Source organism: Polypterus senegalus, chromosome 17 (genome assembly GCF_016835505.1).
Source record: "Polypterus senegalus isolate Bchr_013 chromosome 17, ASM1683550v1, whole genome shotgun sequence".
NCBI lineage: Eukaryota > Metazoa > Chordata > Cladistia > Polypteriformes > Polypteridae > Polypterus > Polypterus senegalus.
In genome coordinates this window covers 3,423,458-3,443,242 of record NC_053170.1, presented here as the reverse complement: position 1 = coordinate 3,443,242, position 19,785 = coordinate 3,423,458, and the positions used below count along the sequence as shown (strand labels likewise).

At 45.2% G+C, this 19,785-nt stretch overlaps 1 protein-coding gene across 5 annotated transcripts in view; it reads left to right on the top strand.

Annotated features, from left to right (window-relative positions):
* Window positions 1-19,785, top strand: part of arhgap27l (Rho GTPase activating protein 27, like) — a 186,665-nt gene that overhangs the window by 143,773 nt on the left and 23,107 nt on the right. For all 5 annotated transcript variants that reach the window (XM_039740601.1, XM_039740600.1, XM_039740599.1 and 2 more), the window contains 4 exons: window positions 950-1,017; window positions 2,845-2,932; window positions 3,044-3,148; window positions 18,108-18,206. In XM_039740601.1, coding sequence (XP_039596535.1) covers window positions 950-1,017; window positions 2,845-2,932; window positions 3,044-3,148; window positions 18,108-18,206 — 360 coding nt within the window. The remainder of the gene's footprint in view (window positions 1-949; window positions 1,018-2,844; window positions 2,933-3,043; window positions 3,149-18,107; window positions 18,207-19,785) is intronic.

Below are 19,785 nucleotides of genomic sequence, written 5' to 3'. Positions count from 1 at the left end.
TGGTCTTGATTAGGGCTCTGTGTGTGTGGCTCAGTTTTTGTTTTAATACATACCTAAGCTTGCACTTGTATTATTGACTTCTTACACATTTCAGGAAGAACGAACGTGAAGGCGGTGAGGGAAAACATCGACTAGCCATCAACAACTGCTCCGTGCACATTCTGTGCTGTTCGTCATTCTGACCCATCGCTGATTTCTCCCTTTAAATCATCCCAAAACGCCGGCATGTGTCTGCTGGTGGCGGTGTTTACTAATGGAGCTCCTTGCTTGTATGTTCACAGCTTCTGTTTAACCTCAAAGTGACATCATCTTGCCTTCTTAATGCAGCTCTCCTCCTCATATCAAGAATGTCAAATTAATGCCAGTGAGGCCTTTTCAGTGCCCTTGTTCTTTAAAACATTTTTAGAAATCGTGGAAAAGCCAATTTGATGTTCTTTGAATCCATCCATCTATTGGAAGTGTAAGAGCGGACGCCTTTTCACAGCTCTGTTTAGACTCAGAAAACACCTTCTGAAACAGGAAGGCTTAACAAGATTTCAGTTTTATACTTTACTGCTTATTTTTAATCGAGTGTCTCATGTTGGGTTTATTTATAAAGACTGTGAAATGTATTCTTAGAAGAAATAGTATGCAGGTGAAGTAATTCAACAGTAAACAGGATTGGGCTCTTCTTCACATTTCCAACTGAAATTCCATTAATCACTGCCTCAGCACCTCAGGTTTCCATCATTTGACATTTAAATTGCTATAAATAGATAATAGATAATTAATTATTAATTATTATACAGCAACAGCATAAAGTGTTTACAGAGCTGAATTACAGTCACCGTACCTTCAAAGAATTTACAGTTTTGGTCTGCATTTTGAAGGAATGTGATTTTTAAAACTGTGGAGGTTTACAGGTTCTGTTTTTTAATAAATAAGTAACGTCTCATGTGTTTGCATTTAGTCCAAGACTCTGGAAAAAGCTGGCGTTCTGAACAAGACAAAAGTGTCAGACAGTGGGAAAAGGCACAGGTGAGAAGGCAACGCCGCTGTTTGTATTTCTACTATGGTGGTCCTAAAAATAATCGCCTGATTCTGTGTTGCACCTGACTGGAGTGATTCATTGTCAGTAAATTGTTCTTCCTAATAGGTGATGACGGGTGGCGCAGTGGGTAGTGCTGCTGCCTCGCAGTTAGGAGACCCTTAAGGGTTCGCTTCCCAGGTCCTCCCGCCGTGGAGTTTGAATGTTCTCCCCGTGTCTGCATGGGTTTCCTCCCACAGTTCAAAGATATGCAGGTTTGGTGCATTGGCGATCCTAAATTGTCCTTAGTGTGTGCTTGTTGTGTGTGTGTGTGTGGTGGGTTGGCGTCCTGCATGGGATTTGTTCCTGCCTTGCACCCTGTGCTGGCTGGGATTGGCTCCAGTAGACCCCTGTGACCCTGTAGTTAGGATATAGCGGGTTGGATTGACTGACTGACTGAATATTAGATGATGAAATTCTAAAGGCTGTTTGAAGCTTGAGTCTGTCTGGACAGGATAGATAAAGACCCCAGAATGCAGTTTGTTTTTCTTTATTTTTATTATTATTGTTACACAGTGTGCTAGTGTGGGCACTTACAGTATCAGTTCTTCCGCTCTTATACCGAGTGCCCTTACCCATCAGTGCTGTGCCAGCAGCTTCGCCATCACCGCTCGCTGTCACTCCCTGACTGAATTGGTGACAGTTGCCAGGCTGTTAGTCGTTGAACTGTGGCAGGAAACAAAGTCCCCTGGTAAAAGCTGAGCAAACCCACTTTGAATAAAACGCCATCTGGGAGCTGAACAGGACATCGTGCCCTCTGAGACTGCAGCTCTGGTCTGCTCAAACGTATTTCTAGAAATGTGGGTTGCGGGGACAAAACAGTAAATGATGCCTGAGCATTTGTTTGGGGTGCTAAATGGAAAAACATAATTGGAATATTGGAGTTTGTTTTATTTGAATTGATGGCTGATGCCACTTGGAGTTTAGTTTGATTCCTAGCCATGTCACCCCCATGTGAACTCTGTGTTACTTCCCTTTGTTCACATGAACTTCCTCCAGGAACTCAAGTTGCTTCCCTTGGTTACTTCCCTTCGGCTGTCGGGTGTCCGTAACGTGGCCCACAGTATGTGAGTGAGCCTGGCCTCCTCTTGACGTATGGTCCTGTTCTCTTGTTGCTACCTCTCTGCAAACTTTTAACAATCCTAACAGGTTCACAAAACAGATGAATGTTTTTTTTTTTTTTTTTTTTTGCTTTGCCCAATCCCCCCTTAACCTGTTGTTGATGAGGGAGAGCGAAAGCTTTAGATTCGTCAAAAATTTCGATCTCCAGTTTTCGACGGATCTCGACATTTTATGGTCCCCGATACAAAAACACATCGATATTCCAATGATGGGTGTCTGTCTGTGCGTCACAGTTTCTTGAGGATGATTCAGAGTGATAACAGCTGGATGGAGAAATACCAAACTCAAAACTGAAGCCATGAGATGAGAGCCAAATCAATGTGAGCCAATGGCATTCTCTCGAAAGTTAAGTCTGGTATGAGGTGATGATGTGCCGATGATTAGTTTTTGAGCCAAACTGAAGAGAGAAAGAGGCACTCGAGAGGAACCCTCACATACTGTAATTCTGAAATGAGTTATGAATTCTTCTCGTCCATTGCTATCAAAATGACCGGTTCTATGATCAGAAAGATCACCATTAGAGCAGTAAATAATGGCTGAAATAGTTTGGGTAACTTGGTTCCAAGGGTGCAAAGCCTACTGATGCTCACGTCCAAATTGTTGGCTTAACATATCAGCTTCTCAACATTTCCAATGTTTTACCTTTCTCCTTTCAGGAAGAACTGGGCTTCCTCATGGACAGTCCTACAGGGTGGAATACTCACATTTTATAAAGATCCAAAGACTCAGCCTACTGGCACCGCGGTAATACATCCTGCATGTTAACGTCCTCTCTTGGTGTTTGAGGTGGGAATTTCATAGACCGGTGCGGTTCTGCTGCTATCCCTAACTTTGGTCTTGTATTTCCTTTTTCAGAAGCAGGTGTCAAGTCAAATCGTGCCGGAGTTCACTGTGGAACTTCGAGGTGCTTCGATTTCCTGGGCATCCAAAGAAAAGTCGAGCAAGAAGAACGTGATTGAGGTCAGGCTTGACTTTCCTTTCAGATTTCTTTCTTTCTTTTTTGCAACACATTGAAATCTTTGTTAGAGAATCTGATGCTTTTGCTCCCTTTTGTGCTAAAGTTAAATGAGCACTTGGCAACGCTTCACGTTGGATAGGCGTTAGCAAACCAAATGATTTTATTGTTATTTCCAACTGCAGACAATTTCAGCTTATAATGTTTACATAGAAGATTTTTACACTAAACTTGGAAACAAACACGTGATGGACTCAATCAAAGCCATCAACTTGCCATATCTCGCTTAACTGGAAGAATCCTAACTCGCCACTTTTAAGTCAGCGGATAACTAATGTTATACAGAGTGCCCACAAAAACACTCCTTGATTTTAAATGGTTACAATATTCTTTCACCTTTGAGGCTACAGTTTCCTCAACTCATAAAGTTTCATATGTTTACTACATACACTCGATGTGCGCCCCACCCGTTACTCGGCAAACATCGATGCGATAATTGAGCTCGGACCAGACTCTCCGAAGCATATCCGGCGTGATCGTGTTTATAGCTTCAGTGATGCGTTCCTGCAGATCATCCATAGTTGCGGGTAGCGTCCGTCGTTCATGTACCCTCAAAGGAAAAGAGTCACAAACAGTAATGTCTGGTGATCTCTGGGGCCACTTGAGGAACGCCTGGTCATTTTGTCCAGCGTGATCAATCCATCTGTTTGGCAGGCGCCCATTGAAAAAATTACGAGACAATGAGATGCCAGTGCGGTGCTGCCCCATCGTGTTGAAAAAGGTAGTCCTCTTCCTCAGTAAGTTATGGAAAAGAAGAAATGTTTTGAGTGAATGTATTTGCTGTCATCTTATTTATAAACATATTCCAATAGGTTTTAATTTTGTAACCATTTCAAATCAAGGAGTGTTTTTGTGGGCACCTTATATATTATCTGAAATTGGAAAAAAATCAAATTCTCACTTATAGAGGATCTGTGCAAAACGCTTTCAAAACCTGGCAGGATCTGATCAATGACATTTTAGAATAAGAATTTAAAGCACCGAGGAAGCAGATTCTCTCCTCTCTCTCCTTTTTTTTTATTGTATTTATTATAATTCATTTATTTTATTGAAGTTTTACTTTGCTGACTTAGCTCTCTTTCTCATGGGTGGAGGTCGATTTGTTTCGAACCTAGTTTTGTTAAACTTGACTCGCATGTGTGGAATGTTATCTGATTTTAATAAAATTAATAAAATGTTATAAAAGAAAAGAAAAAGCCATAAACTGACGTTTTCACCAAATTGCAACATAAAGATCACGTTAGCCTTGAATTAAGAAAAGGCTGAAGATAATGCTGGCTGCACGTACAGTAAGTGCGTCTGCACGCCTGACTTGCTGTTAACCGGGGTTCTCGTCTCAAAGCAGAACTAACAACAGCAGGGACGTACAGTCATCATAAAAAGTAAAAAAACGAGCCTCACCTCACCTCGGACTGCGCTCTCCTCACGCACTAATGGAGTTGATGTGTGCGATTGGCGCATGCCTGTCGCTGTCTCCCTGTATGTCGCCAATATTAGCTTTGCAGACACATTTATTATACACCCTGACTTTCCACAGTCTGGCTAATATCTTTAATGAATGTGTCTGACATATTTAGTCTCGCTGATCGGGCATAAAACCGCAGTGAAAAGGCACAAGGTGAGGCAGACAGTACCATGCTGTCCTGAAGGAGGCGCATGTGAGCCCAACAGGTGCTCGTGGCTGCTGTTCTTCTACGCAGAGGCGCCAATAAGTTAGCACAGGGAAGTGCGGTCAGGGGAGGCAGAGCCTCACCTGTCATAATGAAAAGTAAAAACACTACTATTGATAACATAAAATAAATTGGTCCTCTAGTATGTGCTATAAATTTGTTTTCTGTATAATTCCAATAACTTTGATCAATTTTATAGTCAAAATCTCTGAATATGCGTATTTCCTGTTCAAATACACAGGAGAAACGCAAGGTGCGGCAGCGACAAGCCTCGCCTCACCTCCCCTTGGACTGCGCTCTCCTCACACACTGACAGGGTTGATGCGTGAAGTTGGCGCGTGCCTGGCGCTGTCTCTCTGCATGTCGCCAATATAAGGTGTGCAGACACGTTTATTACACACTCTGACTTTCCACAGTCTGGCTAATATCTTTAATGAATGTGTCTTGACATATTTAGTCTTGCTGATTGGACAAAAAACCGCAGTGAAAAGACACAAGGTGAGGCAGACAGTACCGTGGCGCCCTGAAGGAGGTGTATGTGAGCCCAACAGGTGCTCGTTGCTGTTGTTCTTCTTCGCAGAGGCGCCAATAAGTTCGCGAGATCAGAAAGTCGAGTTCACTGCAGCAGGCCGTTTATTTTTATTTTTTGTTCCGACTAACTGCCAAAATAGAAGATTAAAGATTTTAAAACTAAAGGAAAATAAGGAGAACTTTTACAAGAAAGTGACAAGAGATTTTTGTGCAGAAGGGGTAGGCGCATGGACTTCATTTACACATAAAGGTTAAGACTATAAAAGTTTTCAATTTTATAAAAAATGGGATCATACTAAGAAAAAAAATTCAATATTTAAAAACAAAATTTTGACCTTAAAAAAAATATTTTTTTTGTTTTTCTTGTTATCCTTTTGTTGAACAGCCTGTAACGGCCGACCCCTTATTCCTAGCCGGCAGCTACACCTCCAAGACCTGTGGCCTGGATAATTGACTGAGAAACCTTTTCCTGTCAAGCCGTACTCCTACACAGATTAACTTTCCCCACAATCGACGGTTTGAAAAGCAAAGACAATAAGCAGAATGTAAAATTAAACAAGAATAAATGTATTAAATGGGACAAGACACGCCACAAGACAAATGTACACTCAAATATTACTACACCCCAACAATCCCACAGCAAAACCGACAATATATATATATACAAATCCCCTCCCTTGTCCACGTTACATATAACACACACCACACAAACGACAAATGGCTGGCAAACGGAATGATCATGAACTTGAGTCCGGTACGTGAAATAAATGTCCTGAATACGGGTACTGATTAATGGCGATAGTAATGTTCGTATTTCCCGGCGTTTGGAATAACCTCACCGTGTTTCCTCGGCGTGCGGCGAATGATGATTCGACCCCGGGGTCTTCAGCGGTAAGCAGGTTGAAAGGCAGTCCGGATGAATGAAATACAAACTGGATGATAGCGCAATGGAATGAAACGGCAGGCAGGTTGAAATCGTGAATGCGTTGTTGGTTGTTCTCCTTCTCTCTCCTCGTGCTGGTCTCTCCCTTTCGTCTCCTCCTCTTCTCCTTAAATAATCCGTGACGGCAGTAATTGATTAATTGATATACAGGTGTTTTCCAGGTAAGTGATTGTGAACTCCTCCCATCATCCGTCCTCCTTTACGGGACAACATTAACTGATACACACAACGCAGTCAATGGGACAATGAAACGAGACACACACAGCACTGACATTTAAACACTATGTGGCACCGCTACATTCCCCCAACCTTGGACAAGGGACGGCCGAAGTACGGCTTGAGGTTGGCCACATGGATGGTGTCTAACTTGGAGGCAGTGCCGATACCCCTTTGGATCTGGAAATTGACTGGACCTGTTTGTTGAATGATTTTAGCTGGACCTAACCATTTAGGCGCTAGCTTGGCGGAGAATTTTCTGCTGGCATCTGAGAGATGGTGAGCTCTAATCCAGACCAAATCACCCGCTGGAAGTGCGCTTCCCTCCGCCGGGCATTATACAGTTTGGCGTGTCTGGATGTCGAACTCACCAACCTCCCTTGGATTCTCCGCCGTAAACCCTCTACCTTAACCAAATTATTGTAACTGGTGGATTCTGGACTAGGGGTGCTGGGAAGGAGTCGGTCGAGTGGGCCCTTAAGCTGTCTGCCCAGCGCAACCAAAGCAGGCGTCTCACCTGTGGCTTCATGCCCCGCGTGTTTCAGGGCAAACCGGAGCTCGGGGAGCCATTTATCCCAGTCCTGATGGCGTTCACCCACATAGGAGGCGATCATGTTCTTCAGGGTCCGTTCACTCGCTCCGTCATGTTGGCCTGGGGATGGTAAGCGGTGGTGAGGTTTTTCTTCACTCCCCAGGCTGCATAAAGTTCATCCAATATGGAGCTTGTGAACTGCGGACCCCGATCCGAGATGATGTTTCTTGGCACCCCAGCGGGTGAAGATTTCGTTCTTCAGGATGGAGCATATTTTGTTAGCCCTTGCATCGGCTAACGCAAACAGCTCCACCCACTTCGAAAAATAGTCTACTACTACCATCAGGACGGTCTTCCTCGAGCTGGTGATAGGAAATGGCCCCATTAGGTCGACTCCCAAAGTCTCTCCTGGTCCATCTGCGATCGTCGATTGAAGTAATCCCGCCGGTTTACCAGGTGGGTTTTTTAGTTGTTGGCAGGTGGCACACGTCTTCACGTGGTGGCACACGTCTTTCCGGACAGACGGCCACCACGCAACCCCAGAATCTTTAATAAAGTTTTTGTCCTTCCAAGGTGACCACCTAAAGGACTGTCATGGTAGTGCTTCAGAAAGTCGGGGACGAGCTCTTCCGGGACCACCAGTTGATGTTGCAGACCCCAAGGGTGGATGGAATAGTCCTGTACAAGACCCCTTGGAGGTCCACAAAGTGTACCCGGTCAGTTCGCTGTTGCTCCAGCCCTTCCCTGATGTTCTGGCAGAATGGACTGGTAGCTTGTGCTTGGGCTAGGTCTTCAAGGCTCCTTGGCAGAGGGAGGGATCATCTTTTCGCCTCTGCCAAACACACCATCCCCGACGGCTCCGATACCCTAGATAGTGCATCCGGCACGATGTTACCACAGCCCTTCCGGTAAGTCACCCTGAACGTAAAATTCTGGAGGCGGAGGACCCACCTGGTCAGACGGGAGGAGGTCTTCGGGTGATTGAACACCCAGGTCAGAGCGTGATGGTCGGTGTACACTTCGAATTCAACCCCCTCCAAATAATGTCTCCATTTCTCCACAGCCCACACGACAGCCAAGCACTCCTTCTCAGCTGTCGAGTAGTTCAGCTCAGCGCCGCGCAAAACTCGTGAGGCGTACGCGATGACATGTTCAGCCTGGTTAATTCTTTGAGTGAGCACGGCGCCGAGCCCCAGGTTGCTGGCATCTGTCTGTACCTGGAAGGTGAGCTGTGGATCGGTTGGGCCAGAACGGGTGGCTCTTGTAGGTGGCTCTTTAGTCGCCGACCGCCCTGGCATTCTGTGGTCCACTCCCACGGGACATCTTTTTCCTAAGCTGGTTCAGGGGAGCCGCTATATCTGCCATCCGGGGAATAAACTTATGGTACCACCCCACTAACCCAAGAAAACGTTGCAACGACTTCAAATCTGTGGGCTGGGGTACTCCCGGATGGCCAAGGTCTTCGGGGTCTACAGCGACCCCTCCGATGAAAGAATGTGCCCGAGGAAGCGCATGTGGGGTTGAATGAAGGTACACTTCTTCGTGTTCAGCGTAAGGTGCGCTTGATGAAATCGCTGGAAGATGGTGTCTAAATCCCGGAGATGTTGATTTATAGAAGGGGAGTAAACAATGACGTCATCGATGTACACGAAGCAGATCTTGCCTATCAACCCCCTCAGAACCTGCTCCATGAGCCGCTGGAAAGTGGCCCCAGCATTTTTAAGCCCAAAAGGCATGACATTGAACTGGAACAGGCCTTCAGGGGTGATGACTGCCGTCTTCTTTTACTCCCTCGTCCATCGGCACCTGCCAATAGCCACTGCGGAGATCTAATGTACTAAACACTGCAGCTCCATGCAGTGACTCCAGGATTTCATGAACCAGGGGCATGGGATATGCGTCCAGGCTCGTCTTCTCGTTAACCCCCCTGTAGTCCACACAGAAACGATAGGAATTATCCGGCTTCTTCACGAGGACCACAGGGGACGCCCAGGAGGAGGAAGATGGTTCTATTATTCCCTCGGCGAGCATCCGATCGAGGTGTTCTTTAATGACGCCTCTTCAGTGGAGAAACCCGTAAGCTCGGTGCCTTATAGGGACTTCGTCCAAGGTGTGGACCATGTGGGTCACCCCACGGGCAACTCCTAACTTCTCCGTCCACACCTCGGCCCACTTCTTCAGCACCGGCCTCACCTCTTCAGGTTGTCCCTCCACTGGGGCTGCCGCCGAGGTGCTTGCGCCGCTCCTCTCTGCTGCGTAAAACCCGATAAATTCCGAGCCCAGATCTTCTTTGGATTTGTAAATGAATTCGCATATCCCTTCCCCCGGTACCGTATACCCCCTGGGACTGAGATGGATGGTCATCCTCATGGTGGCTAGAGAATCCAGCCCAAGGAGTAACGGAACTGACAGGTGCTGGTCCTCCAGGACATACGTATCCATATCCCAGGTGGTGGCGAGTACACTGTACCTCAAGGGGACTCTGCCCAGGGCCTTGTGTTCACTCCCATCCGCCAATACAAATCGGACGGATGGGGCAGATGTTAATTTGTCTGTCGGTCGGCTGATCTTCTCCCACATGCTTGAGCGGATTAGAGTGTGATGGCTCCCGGTATCCACCACCGCATCCATCTGCCACCCCCGCAGCCTCACTGGGACAATCAGAAGGGACGTGCTCGCTTGCATAATGGCGAGATCGGCTTCCGACCGGCAAGGTTTGGCTCGTTGTGGTTTTAGGGGCTGGGTTTCTCGTGTACTGGCCTGAACTTTGTGCCAGTACGCCTTTGAGTTTCCCAGTCCGTTCCACTTGGGAGCCTACCTCACCAAGTCCTCCACCGATCCCACCACCCCTGAGACTCCCAGCTAACCGCGGGTTACAGGCATTAAGGACGCGCGGACCACCTCTTCTTCAGCCATAGCCGGCCGCCACTTCAAACACAAAGCCCGGTATTCATAGGCGAAGTCCCGGATGGTTTGTGAAGGTAGTTGCACCATGGACCGCAGCTTGTCCTCCAGTTCGGTCTCGTAGTCTTCCGGAAGAAAAGCCGAGGAAAGATCGACGAAAGGATCCCCAGTCGAAAATAGTCTTCTTAGCCGTCAGCCACCAGCTCCGCACCGGTCCCGAGAGGGATGTCCCTATCACCCCAATTAGCTCTTCCGGGGTTAGAGGGTTAACGGCCAGGTACGCCTCCCCGTCCTCCACAAAGTTCAGGACATCATCGACATTATAGGGAGCCCCTAACTTGGGAAAAGACAGGCGCACCCCAGGAACAAATGGCCGATTGAGGCATGCGCCCTCCCGAGATACGTCGGCGTTGAATGACGGGGCGACGGTCTTATCTTCTGGAGACACCTTTGGACTTCCCCCTGAAGAGAATCTTGCCAGCGTCGATCCCGCCTCTGGAGGCACAACACGATTTCCCGCCCCAGGAGTTGAACTTGCTCGTTGATGTATTCTTTCATTTCCTCCTGGGAGCTGCTGATGCGAGCCCGCAAGGCTGCTTCGCGTCCAGCGTACTTCGCAACCTCGCGGATCTTCTCCTCCAGCCGGGTCATTTGTTGCGCCAGATCCTCCCACAGAGGCGAGACGTCCTCCAGGCCTTCCTCTTCAGGTCCACGGTGATCTTCGAGGTACAGCGACTGCAAAGAATCCACCACCTCTCGCACCGCTGAACACGCTCTGACCGTGGCGTGCGCGCCGGCTACTCCATCATCACACCGAGGCGAAGCAATGGTGTCGTCCTGCACGGCACGCCCTAAAGACATGATATTTTGGGGAAAATTTAAAAGCAGATAGTGGCCTGGATAATTGACTGAGAAACCTTTTCCTGTCAAGCCGTACTCCTACACAGATTAACTTTCCCCACAATCGACGGTTTGAAAAGCAAAGACAATAAGCAGAATGTAAAATTAAACAAGAATAAATGTATTAAATGGGACAAGACACGCCACAAGACAAATGTACACTCAAATATTACTACACCCCAACAATCCCACAGCAAAACCGACAATATATATATATATACAAATCCCCTCCCTTGTCCACGTTACATATAACACACACCACACAAACGACAAATGGCTGGCAAACGGAATGATCATGAACTTGAGTCCGGTACGTGAAATAAATGTCCTGAATACGGGTACTGATTAATGGCGATAGTAATGTTCGTATTTCCCGGCGTTTGGAATAACCTCACCGTGTTTCCTCGGCGTGCGGCGAATGATGATTCGACCCCGGGGTCTTCAGCGGTAAGCAGGTTGAAAGGCAGTCCGGATGAATTAAATACAAACTGGATGATAGCGCAATGGAATGAAACGGCAGGCAGGTTGAAATCGTGAATGCGTTGTTGGTTGTTCTCCTTCTCTCTCCTCGTGCTGGTCTCTCCTTTTCGTCTCCTCCTCTTCTCCTTAAATAATCCGTGACGGCAGTAATTGATTAATTGATATACAGGTGTTTTCCAGGTAAGTGATTGTGAACTCCTCCCATCATCCGTCCTCCTTTACGGGGACAACATTAACTGATACACACAACGCAGTCAATGGGACAATGAAAATGAGACACACACAGCACTGACATTTAAACACTATGTGGCACCGCTACAAGCCTGTATTAAAATTCATTAAAGCATCAGAATTAAAAGCTTTTTAAAAACAAATAAATATTTCAATTAAGGTCAAAGTTGAAATCCGTTATAAGTTGCATTGTCACGATGGAATTCCAAACACTGAATCAAAATTCAATGCGATATTGATGAAATGGTAAAAGCGAAAATAGATTGAATATGCGAAATGCAGATCACGTGGCACAGCAGCAGCAGCAGCTGATCGAGCAAAGAGGAGGTAAAAAAAAACAAACTGTATTTGTTTCCCATTGTATCACTGTTTTGGAGGAGCGACCGTGTCTCCTTAGGGTTTGTTCAGCCCCCCTCTTCACAACGCGAGCGGCAGAGAAGCGAAGTGGTTGGCACGTAGCACAGGCGGGTTGGGCGAGCGAAGCCCCCCTAGTTTTCCAAATAGATGAAAACACTCTATGGTTATGTGCTTGTTCTAGACAATGTACAGATGTTTTCTAAAATGAAATTAGGACTTCTGATGCCAATACTCTGAAAAATGTTTTTGCATGCCCTGTAGAATGTGGCAGGCGTTACGTGCTGAAAAAAAAGTAAGAAAAATGGAGAAAGCCTTATATCTCTTGATCTCTTATCGATTCTGCCTAATCCAGTTCTGGATCATGGAGTTGGAGTCATGCTGGCAGTATGGGCCACCGGTAGTGGAATTGCAGTACAACTCCAGCCTCATGACCATCACAGTCTTACATCCATCCAGACTCTCACATGGCCTGTTTAGAGCCCCCATTTAACATTTTATGTACCTCTTTGGATGGAACTGACCATGCAGACACAGCGGGGGCGCACATCTGCATTCAGAAATGCCTGCCGGTCTTTAACAGCTGCACATGTTTCTCTATAAAGGCCCGAACTTTTAGTCTTAATAGCTTCTTCCTGTGACTAGCAGTTCACTTTCTGATTGTGACCCTGCAGACAGTCAACCTGTCGCATGCTGGACTGATGTGCTGGTAGGAATATCACTGTGCTCTCTGGACATGATGATTAACTTGAACGTGATGACCACACAGGCAGTCACCTGAGCTGGCATTTCAACCCGGGACACTAAGAGCGCTAAATATTTAAATTAAATGCCCTGTGGGACATCCTGAGACTTCATGGGATCCCCTCGAGGTTGCTGGATATCATGGCTGGCCTGTACACTGGTACTGTGAGTGCTGTGCAGAGTGGAGGCAGAACCTCTGTGTTTTTCGCAGTTGATTCTGGGGGTCCGTCAGCTGTGTGTTCTGCTCCTACTCTGTTCAATGCTTGCGTGGACTGGGTGTTCAGCAGGGTCGTGGGGTCCAGTTGCTGTGGGGCATCTGTTGGTGAAGAAAGATTCACTGATCTTGACTTGCTGTGACATTCACGGAGTCAACGGAGGCTCTGTTCGGGGCTTTTGAGAGACTGAGTGAGGGGTCTGAGTGTCTGGGCTTGTGAGGGTCCTGATAAAAAATCAAAGACCCAGGCCTTTAATGACCTCTTGGGCACGGCCATCAGCATTGTGTCTGTCTGCGGAGAGAGTGTTGACCTCGTTGAGAGGTTTACTTACCTCGGTGGTGACATGCATGTGACTCTTCCTATGAAGTCAGTAGACGGATTGGGAGAGCAAGGGGGGGTCATGAGGTCGCAGCAGAGGGGTGTGTGGCGTTCCCAATATCTGCAAAAGGATGAAGGACCAAGTGTTTAGAGTCCTGGTGCTTCCTGTTTGTGAGACATGGACGCTTGTCCAGTGCCCTGAGTTGAATTATGCACTCCTGTGTCTCTTTGGGGGGTCCTTGGGTCCCGCTGGTTTGACTTTGTGTTGCTTACGGGGTCCCAAATGAGGCACATGACCTGCACTGTGAGGGAGCGTCAGTTATGGCACTATGGCCATGTGGAGCCATTACCCGAGGGTGATCCGGCTCATTGTTGAGGACCCGAGTGGCTGGACCAGGCCAAGGGGACGCCCTCTGAGCACCTGGCTGTGGCAGATTGATTGAGGGTGGGACTGGACTGCATGTCTGCCTGGGGGGTTGCCAACCGGGATCCTGAGCTGTTTCGTCATGTGGTGGGTGTGGCAACATACTATAGCAGTGCATGCCCCCCGAACTTACCTGACCTGAAAGTATTTCATAAATGTTATGAGTAGGAATACACTCATTTAAACTCATTTATTTTCACTCTTCATTTTATTTTCTTGCGTGTAACTTTATATTTTTGTTTGTACTGCCAAACGGTGATTATCCTGACTTAGAAATGCAAAGAGTGTAACCAAAGACCTCCGCCACAGTCACAATTCCTTACCATTAACATTCACACCAGTCAACACAGGACCAGGTTTGATTCACAGGCCCTAAGGTTACCCAGCAGCCACTCATACTGACGAGTGTGTGATTGAGTCTCATATGTGTACTTTACGTGTGCGTGTGTGTGTGTTGCATTCAGTTCATAGTGTTGTACTAATTGCCTGTTTTTTATGTGTGTGTGTTTCTATTGTTAGTATTGTATTGTAGTTTGTGAGAAACATGGAAATCAGAATTTCATTATAGGCTTATAGGGTCCTTCCTGTCACATACAGAGAGAACAGTGACGTTCTTACTTGTGTGTGCTAAGGACCATGCAGTATGGCGCCCCTCTCCAGTGAGTGTAAAAACCTTACCTTAAAACTTCTGTCTTCCTTTCCTGACAAATCTCATAAACAACAGACATGTGGGCCGGCACGGTGGTGCAGTGGGTGGCAGTGCCATCTCAAAGATCTGCCATTATATTTTTAAATTCAATACCTAGTTATCGTCAGGTGGAGTTTGCACTTTCTCCCCTTGAGTTCTGCCTCCTTGTTCTCCTCCCACATCCCTCAAAGTCCCACAGGTCAGGATGAGTGTTGACTCCAAACTGGCCATAGTGGGAGTGTGTGTTTTAGTGGGCTCTTCAATGGACTGGCCTCTGCTGCCAAGATGAGCTACTTAGCCACCACAACCAAACAGCCCAGTCCTGGATTGGATTAAGTGGGATTAAGAATTCTTTGTTTGATAGAAAATGAGCTTTCTGCATGGGGGAAAAGTATTATGACTGTGTTCAAATGTTTGACCTCCCTTTCTTCTTGCACATTTTAAAGCTACCCTACCCGTTTTGAAATGATGTTTGTGAATATCTGTGTGTCACAATACAACTCTGTGAACACGAATACTGGAACTCAAAAACAAGTGACTCAGTCGGGTCAAGACGCCTCACAGCTCTTAGCGCTGCACAATGTTAGACTCCTGCTGATTCTGACAAAACCACCCCAGCAGTGTTTGCTCTTCAGAGATAATTACACGCTGCTTACCACAAGTATATAAATAGGGAAGGCATTGTGACAGAGTAAGAATTTCAAAATCACATATTTATATGGGGCAAATCCTGTGCGGGACCTTTCAGATTTTTAACGCGTATGAATAAGTGTAGGGTGTCCCCTCCCTTTGAATTCAAAAGATGTTGACAGCAAAATAGTTTCACTTTTAAAAATATATCTTTAGAACGGTGGTCCTGGAGGACCACCATGGCTGCAAGTTTTCATTCTATCCATTTTCTTAATTTGTGGCCTCTTTTTGCTACTTCTTTCAAATTAATTTTAGTTGAGTTGTTTTTTTAAGATTTTTTCCAGAATTTCTTCATCATTTCCCTGAATTGCTTTATTTCTTTCCTTAAACAGAAATGAAATGTGAAGTGAGTGAGCCAAGAGAAGAGCAACTAAGTCAGGGCCTCAAACTCCAACCAGTTGCTTAATGAAATGCTGAGTCTTGTCGTTCATTAAACTCGTTCTTTAATTCCATGGCTTGTTGCTGCTCTCATTTTGCAATAGCAGACATGTCCGATGTTGTGGATTTTCTCTTTCCTAAGAGTTCTGTTCAAATGTTTTTGGGAATCTGAACAGATCAGCATTCCTGAGACCTTCACCTTTCTTTATTTTCAGATATCGTATGATGGACAGACACAGTTTGCTGGTCCCGTTTTGGCTTCTTTTTGTATCTCATTGTTGTTTGGCTGATAATTTAGAAAAAAGAAACAATTAAGGCGTCTGAGTCTTCAAGAGCAGGTCAGATAAAATGAATTCAAAAGAAGTTAATTAGCAGCAAAAACAGGTCAATGATTAAGAAAAGGGTGAGAATGAAAATCTGCAGCCACTGTGGCCCTCCAGGTCTGGAGGTTGAGATTCCTGCCTCAGAATGAATGTCCTTGCAGCAGGGCCTGTTCACCTAAGAAAGAGTCGCCCAGAGTTCTGATAATCGTCCTGCGGCCGTTTCAAGTGTAATAAGAGATGGAGAGAGAGAGAGATTTAGATAGGTAAAAGGCACTCTATAATAGATAGATAGATAGTGTGGTCTATGGCCGGCTTGTCATCTTGGCCAATACCCCCAGGCCGCCAGGTGGAGCTCTCCCTGCAGTATGGAGGGGCCCCGAATACCAGCGGGGAATCCTGGACTATGGAGTTTTCCCTTACAGCCCTGCTGGATACCACAGGGGCCAACAGAGGACGCTGCAGGGAGGACTAGAGAATCATATGTGCCCTATAACCCGAAAGTACGTCATAGGCAAAGCGACAGGGGAAATGACATGCTTCCGGGATGGAGAAGAGGACTTTTTATCTGACCCGGAAGTGATAGGAGGTCACATGGACTGAAGGTTTGGGAACACTTCCGGGTCAGCAACTATAAAAGGACACTGGGAAATCCCAGACGTCGAGCTGAGCTGGGTGGAAGGGTGGCATCGTGTCTGGGAGTGGTGGATTGTGATTATTGGTTATTGTATTGTTATTGAATGAGTATTGTGGAGAGGAGGGTGCTTTGTGCACAGTATATTCTGAATAAAATTAATTATTGGACTTTTACCGGGTGTCAGACGTATTGTCCGAGGGTTCAAGAGGACGATAGCTCCCTCAATCTGTCACAATAGATAAGTGAAAGGCACTATATGATAGATAGGTGAAAGGCAATATATGATAAATAGAGTCTTGTCATTCATTAAACCCGCTCTTTAATTCCGTGGCTTGTTGCTGCTCTCATTGTGCCATAGCAGACATGTCCATCATTGTGGATTTTTTCTTTTCTAAGAGCACTGGGGACCTGAGCAGATCAACATTCCTGAGACCCTCATCTTTCTTTATTTTCAAATATCGTATGATGGACAGACACAGTTTGCTGGTCCTGTTTTGGCTTCTTTTTATTTCAAAATCACATATTTATATGGGGCAAATCCTGTGCTGGACGTTTCAGATTTTTAACGAGTATGAATAAGTGTAGGGTGTCCCCTCCCTTTGAATTCAAAAGATGTTGACAGCAAAAATAGTTTCACTTTTAAAAGTATATCTTTAGAACGGTGGTCCTAGAGGACCACCATGGCTGCAAGTTTTCATTCTATCCATTTTCTTAATTTGTGGCCTCTTTTTGCTACTAATTCACTTCTTTCAAATTAATTTTAGTTGAGTTGTTTTTTTAAGATTTTTTCCAGAATTTCTTCATCATTTCCCTGAATTGCTTTATTTCTTTCCTTAAACAGAAATGAAATGTGAAGTGAGTGAGCCAAGAGAAGAGCAACTAAGTCAGGGCCTCAAACTCCAACCAGTTGCTTAATGAAATGCTGAGTCTTGTCGTTCATTAAACCCGTTCTTTAATTCCATGGCTTATTGCTGCTCTCATTGTGCAATAGCAGACATGTCCGATGTTGTGGATTTTCTCTTTCCTAAGAGTTCTGTTCAAATGTTTTTGGGAATCTGAACAGATCAGCATTCCTGAGACCTTCACCTTTCTTTATTTTCAGATATCGTATGATGGACAGACACAGTTTGCTGGTCCTGTTTTGGCTTCTTTTTATTTCTCATTGCTGTTTGGCTGCTAATTTAGAAAAAAGAAACAATTAAGGCGTCTGAGTCTTCAAGAGCAGGTCAAATAAAATGAATTCAAAAGAAGTTCATTAGCAGCAAAAACAGGTCACTGATTAAGAAAAGGGTGAGAATGAAAACCTGCAGTCACTGTGGCCCTCCGGGTCTGGAGTTTGAGATCCCTGCCTTAAAGTGGATGTCCTTGCAGCAGGGCCTGTTCACCTAAGAAAGAGTCGACCTGAGTTATGATGATCATTTCAACTGTAATAAGAGATTGTATTATTGGGGGGGCTGAGATCAGTCGCTGCACTGATATGGCAGGACACTGAAGAAGTTGTACAAACCCCGTGCTGATTGTAATGCAGACAGGATGAAGCAGCACTTAGTTACACTGGACTTGATTTTTCTAGAAAGTCAGGCAAATGCTGTTTTTAATAATGCAGTTTAGAATGGTGTGTTATGACACCTTGTTACACAGAACTTGTTCTTAAACCCTTGGCATTCACTGTTTGATTATTAAAACAATTTTGCTATTTTTTTGTTTCTCCTTTATTCTTCTATTATAGTTGAGATCTCGGAATGGTTCTGAATACTTGATACAACATGACAAAGAGTCCATCATTGGAGACTGGTATAAAATGTTAGCAGAGACAATCCGGCACCTTGTAAGTCATTTATTTTTATATTTTTCCAGAGTTTACTCTGTTCCAACATTAAAATCTCAAATATTGAAATGAATCATGCTTGCTGTTGTGCTAAAATAAATAAGCATTGAATAATTTAGATCAGTGTTTTCTTAAACATGCAGTGCTATGTAAAAGTCTGGGCACCCTGGTACAAGTCGCTGTATCAGTTTATAACTTGCTAAGCTTTTGAGGCCACAACTTCATTTGAAGATATTTTATATTTTATGAAAACGGCAACATCTCAGTAGTGAAATATTTTTTTATTGGACCAACAGGACCAATTTAATGTGCATTTAAACAAAAATACCTAAAAAAGTTACCTAAATTTAATAATAATACATTTTATTTATTTGTAGGCGTCTTTCTAAACACTCAAGGACACCGAACAATAGACAAAGCACAGATTATAAACAAAAGTAAAATGCAGAAGTTAAAATCAAACCGAGCAATTGTAATCAACGAGAAAAAGCCATCTTAAACAAATGAGTTTTAAGTTTAGATTTGAAAAGTGAAAATGATTCAATATTTCTAAGCTCAGGTGGTAGTGAGTTCCACAACAACTGAATTCTGTGCCCCCCCATAGTGGTAAGATGGACGAAGGGGACAGTTAGGTGGATGGAGGAAGAGGATCTGAGGATACGGCAGGGAATGGCAACATGGAGGAGGTCAGACAGAAATGGAGGGGTGAGGTTGTGGAGAGCCTTAAAAGTTAGTAGGAGAATTTTGAATTGAATTCGGAACTGAACTGGGAGCCAAAGAAGCTGCTGCAGGACGGGAGTCATATGGCGAATAGAGGGGGGTCCAAGTAATGATGTGGGTGGGCAGCTGAATTCTGGACCAGCTGAGGCTTATAAATAGATTTGCAAGAAAGACCAAAAAAAAGGGAACTGCAATAATCAAGACGAGAAGTGACAAGACTATGAACAAGGATAGCAGTGGTGTGGCCGCCCCAAAAGAATAATGGCTTCAATATTTAGTTTTGCTGAAATCACAGCCTGTGAACGCCTCCCTCCTGTAGCCACTGACAAGTCCCTGAATTCTGCCTGGTGGTATTTCGGACCCTTCTTTCATACAAAACACCTCCAATTCAGTCAGGTTTGATGGCATCCAAGGGTGGACAGCCTGCTTCAGTTCAATCCATCCATTTTCAGTGATGTTCAGGTCTGGGGACTGGGATGGCCATTTGAGAACATGAACTCCTTGGTCGATTTTGAACGGTTCTTTGGATCATCCAACCCCGGCGTAACTTCAACTTTGTGACGGACTCTTGAACATTCTTGTCAAGAATCTGCTGATACTGGGAGGAATTCATGTGGCCCTCAACTTCAACAGGGTTTCCAGTCCCTGTGCTGGCCACACAGCCACCCATAACATGATGGACCCTCCACCAGATATTACAGGAGGCAGCAAGTTCTTCTCCTGGCATGCTGTGTATTTTTTTTTTTTTGCCATGCTTAGCACCTCTGGTTGTGACCCAATAACTCAACCTTAGTCTCATCTATCCACAAAATGTTTCTGGCTTTGTAGAAAAGAATCCCGTATGTACTCGCATATAAGT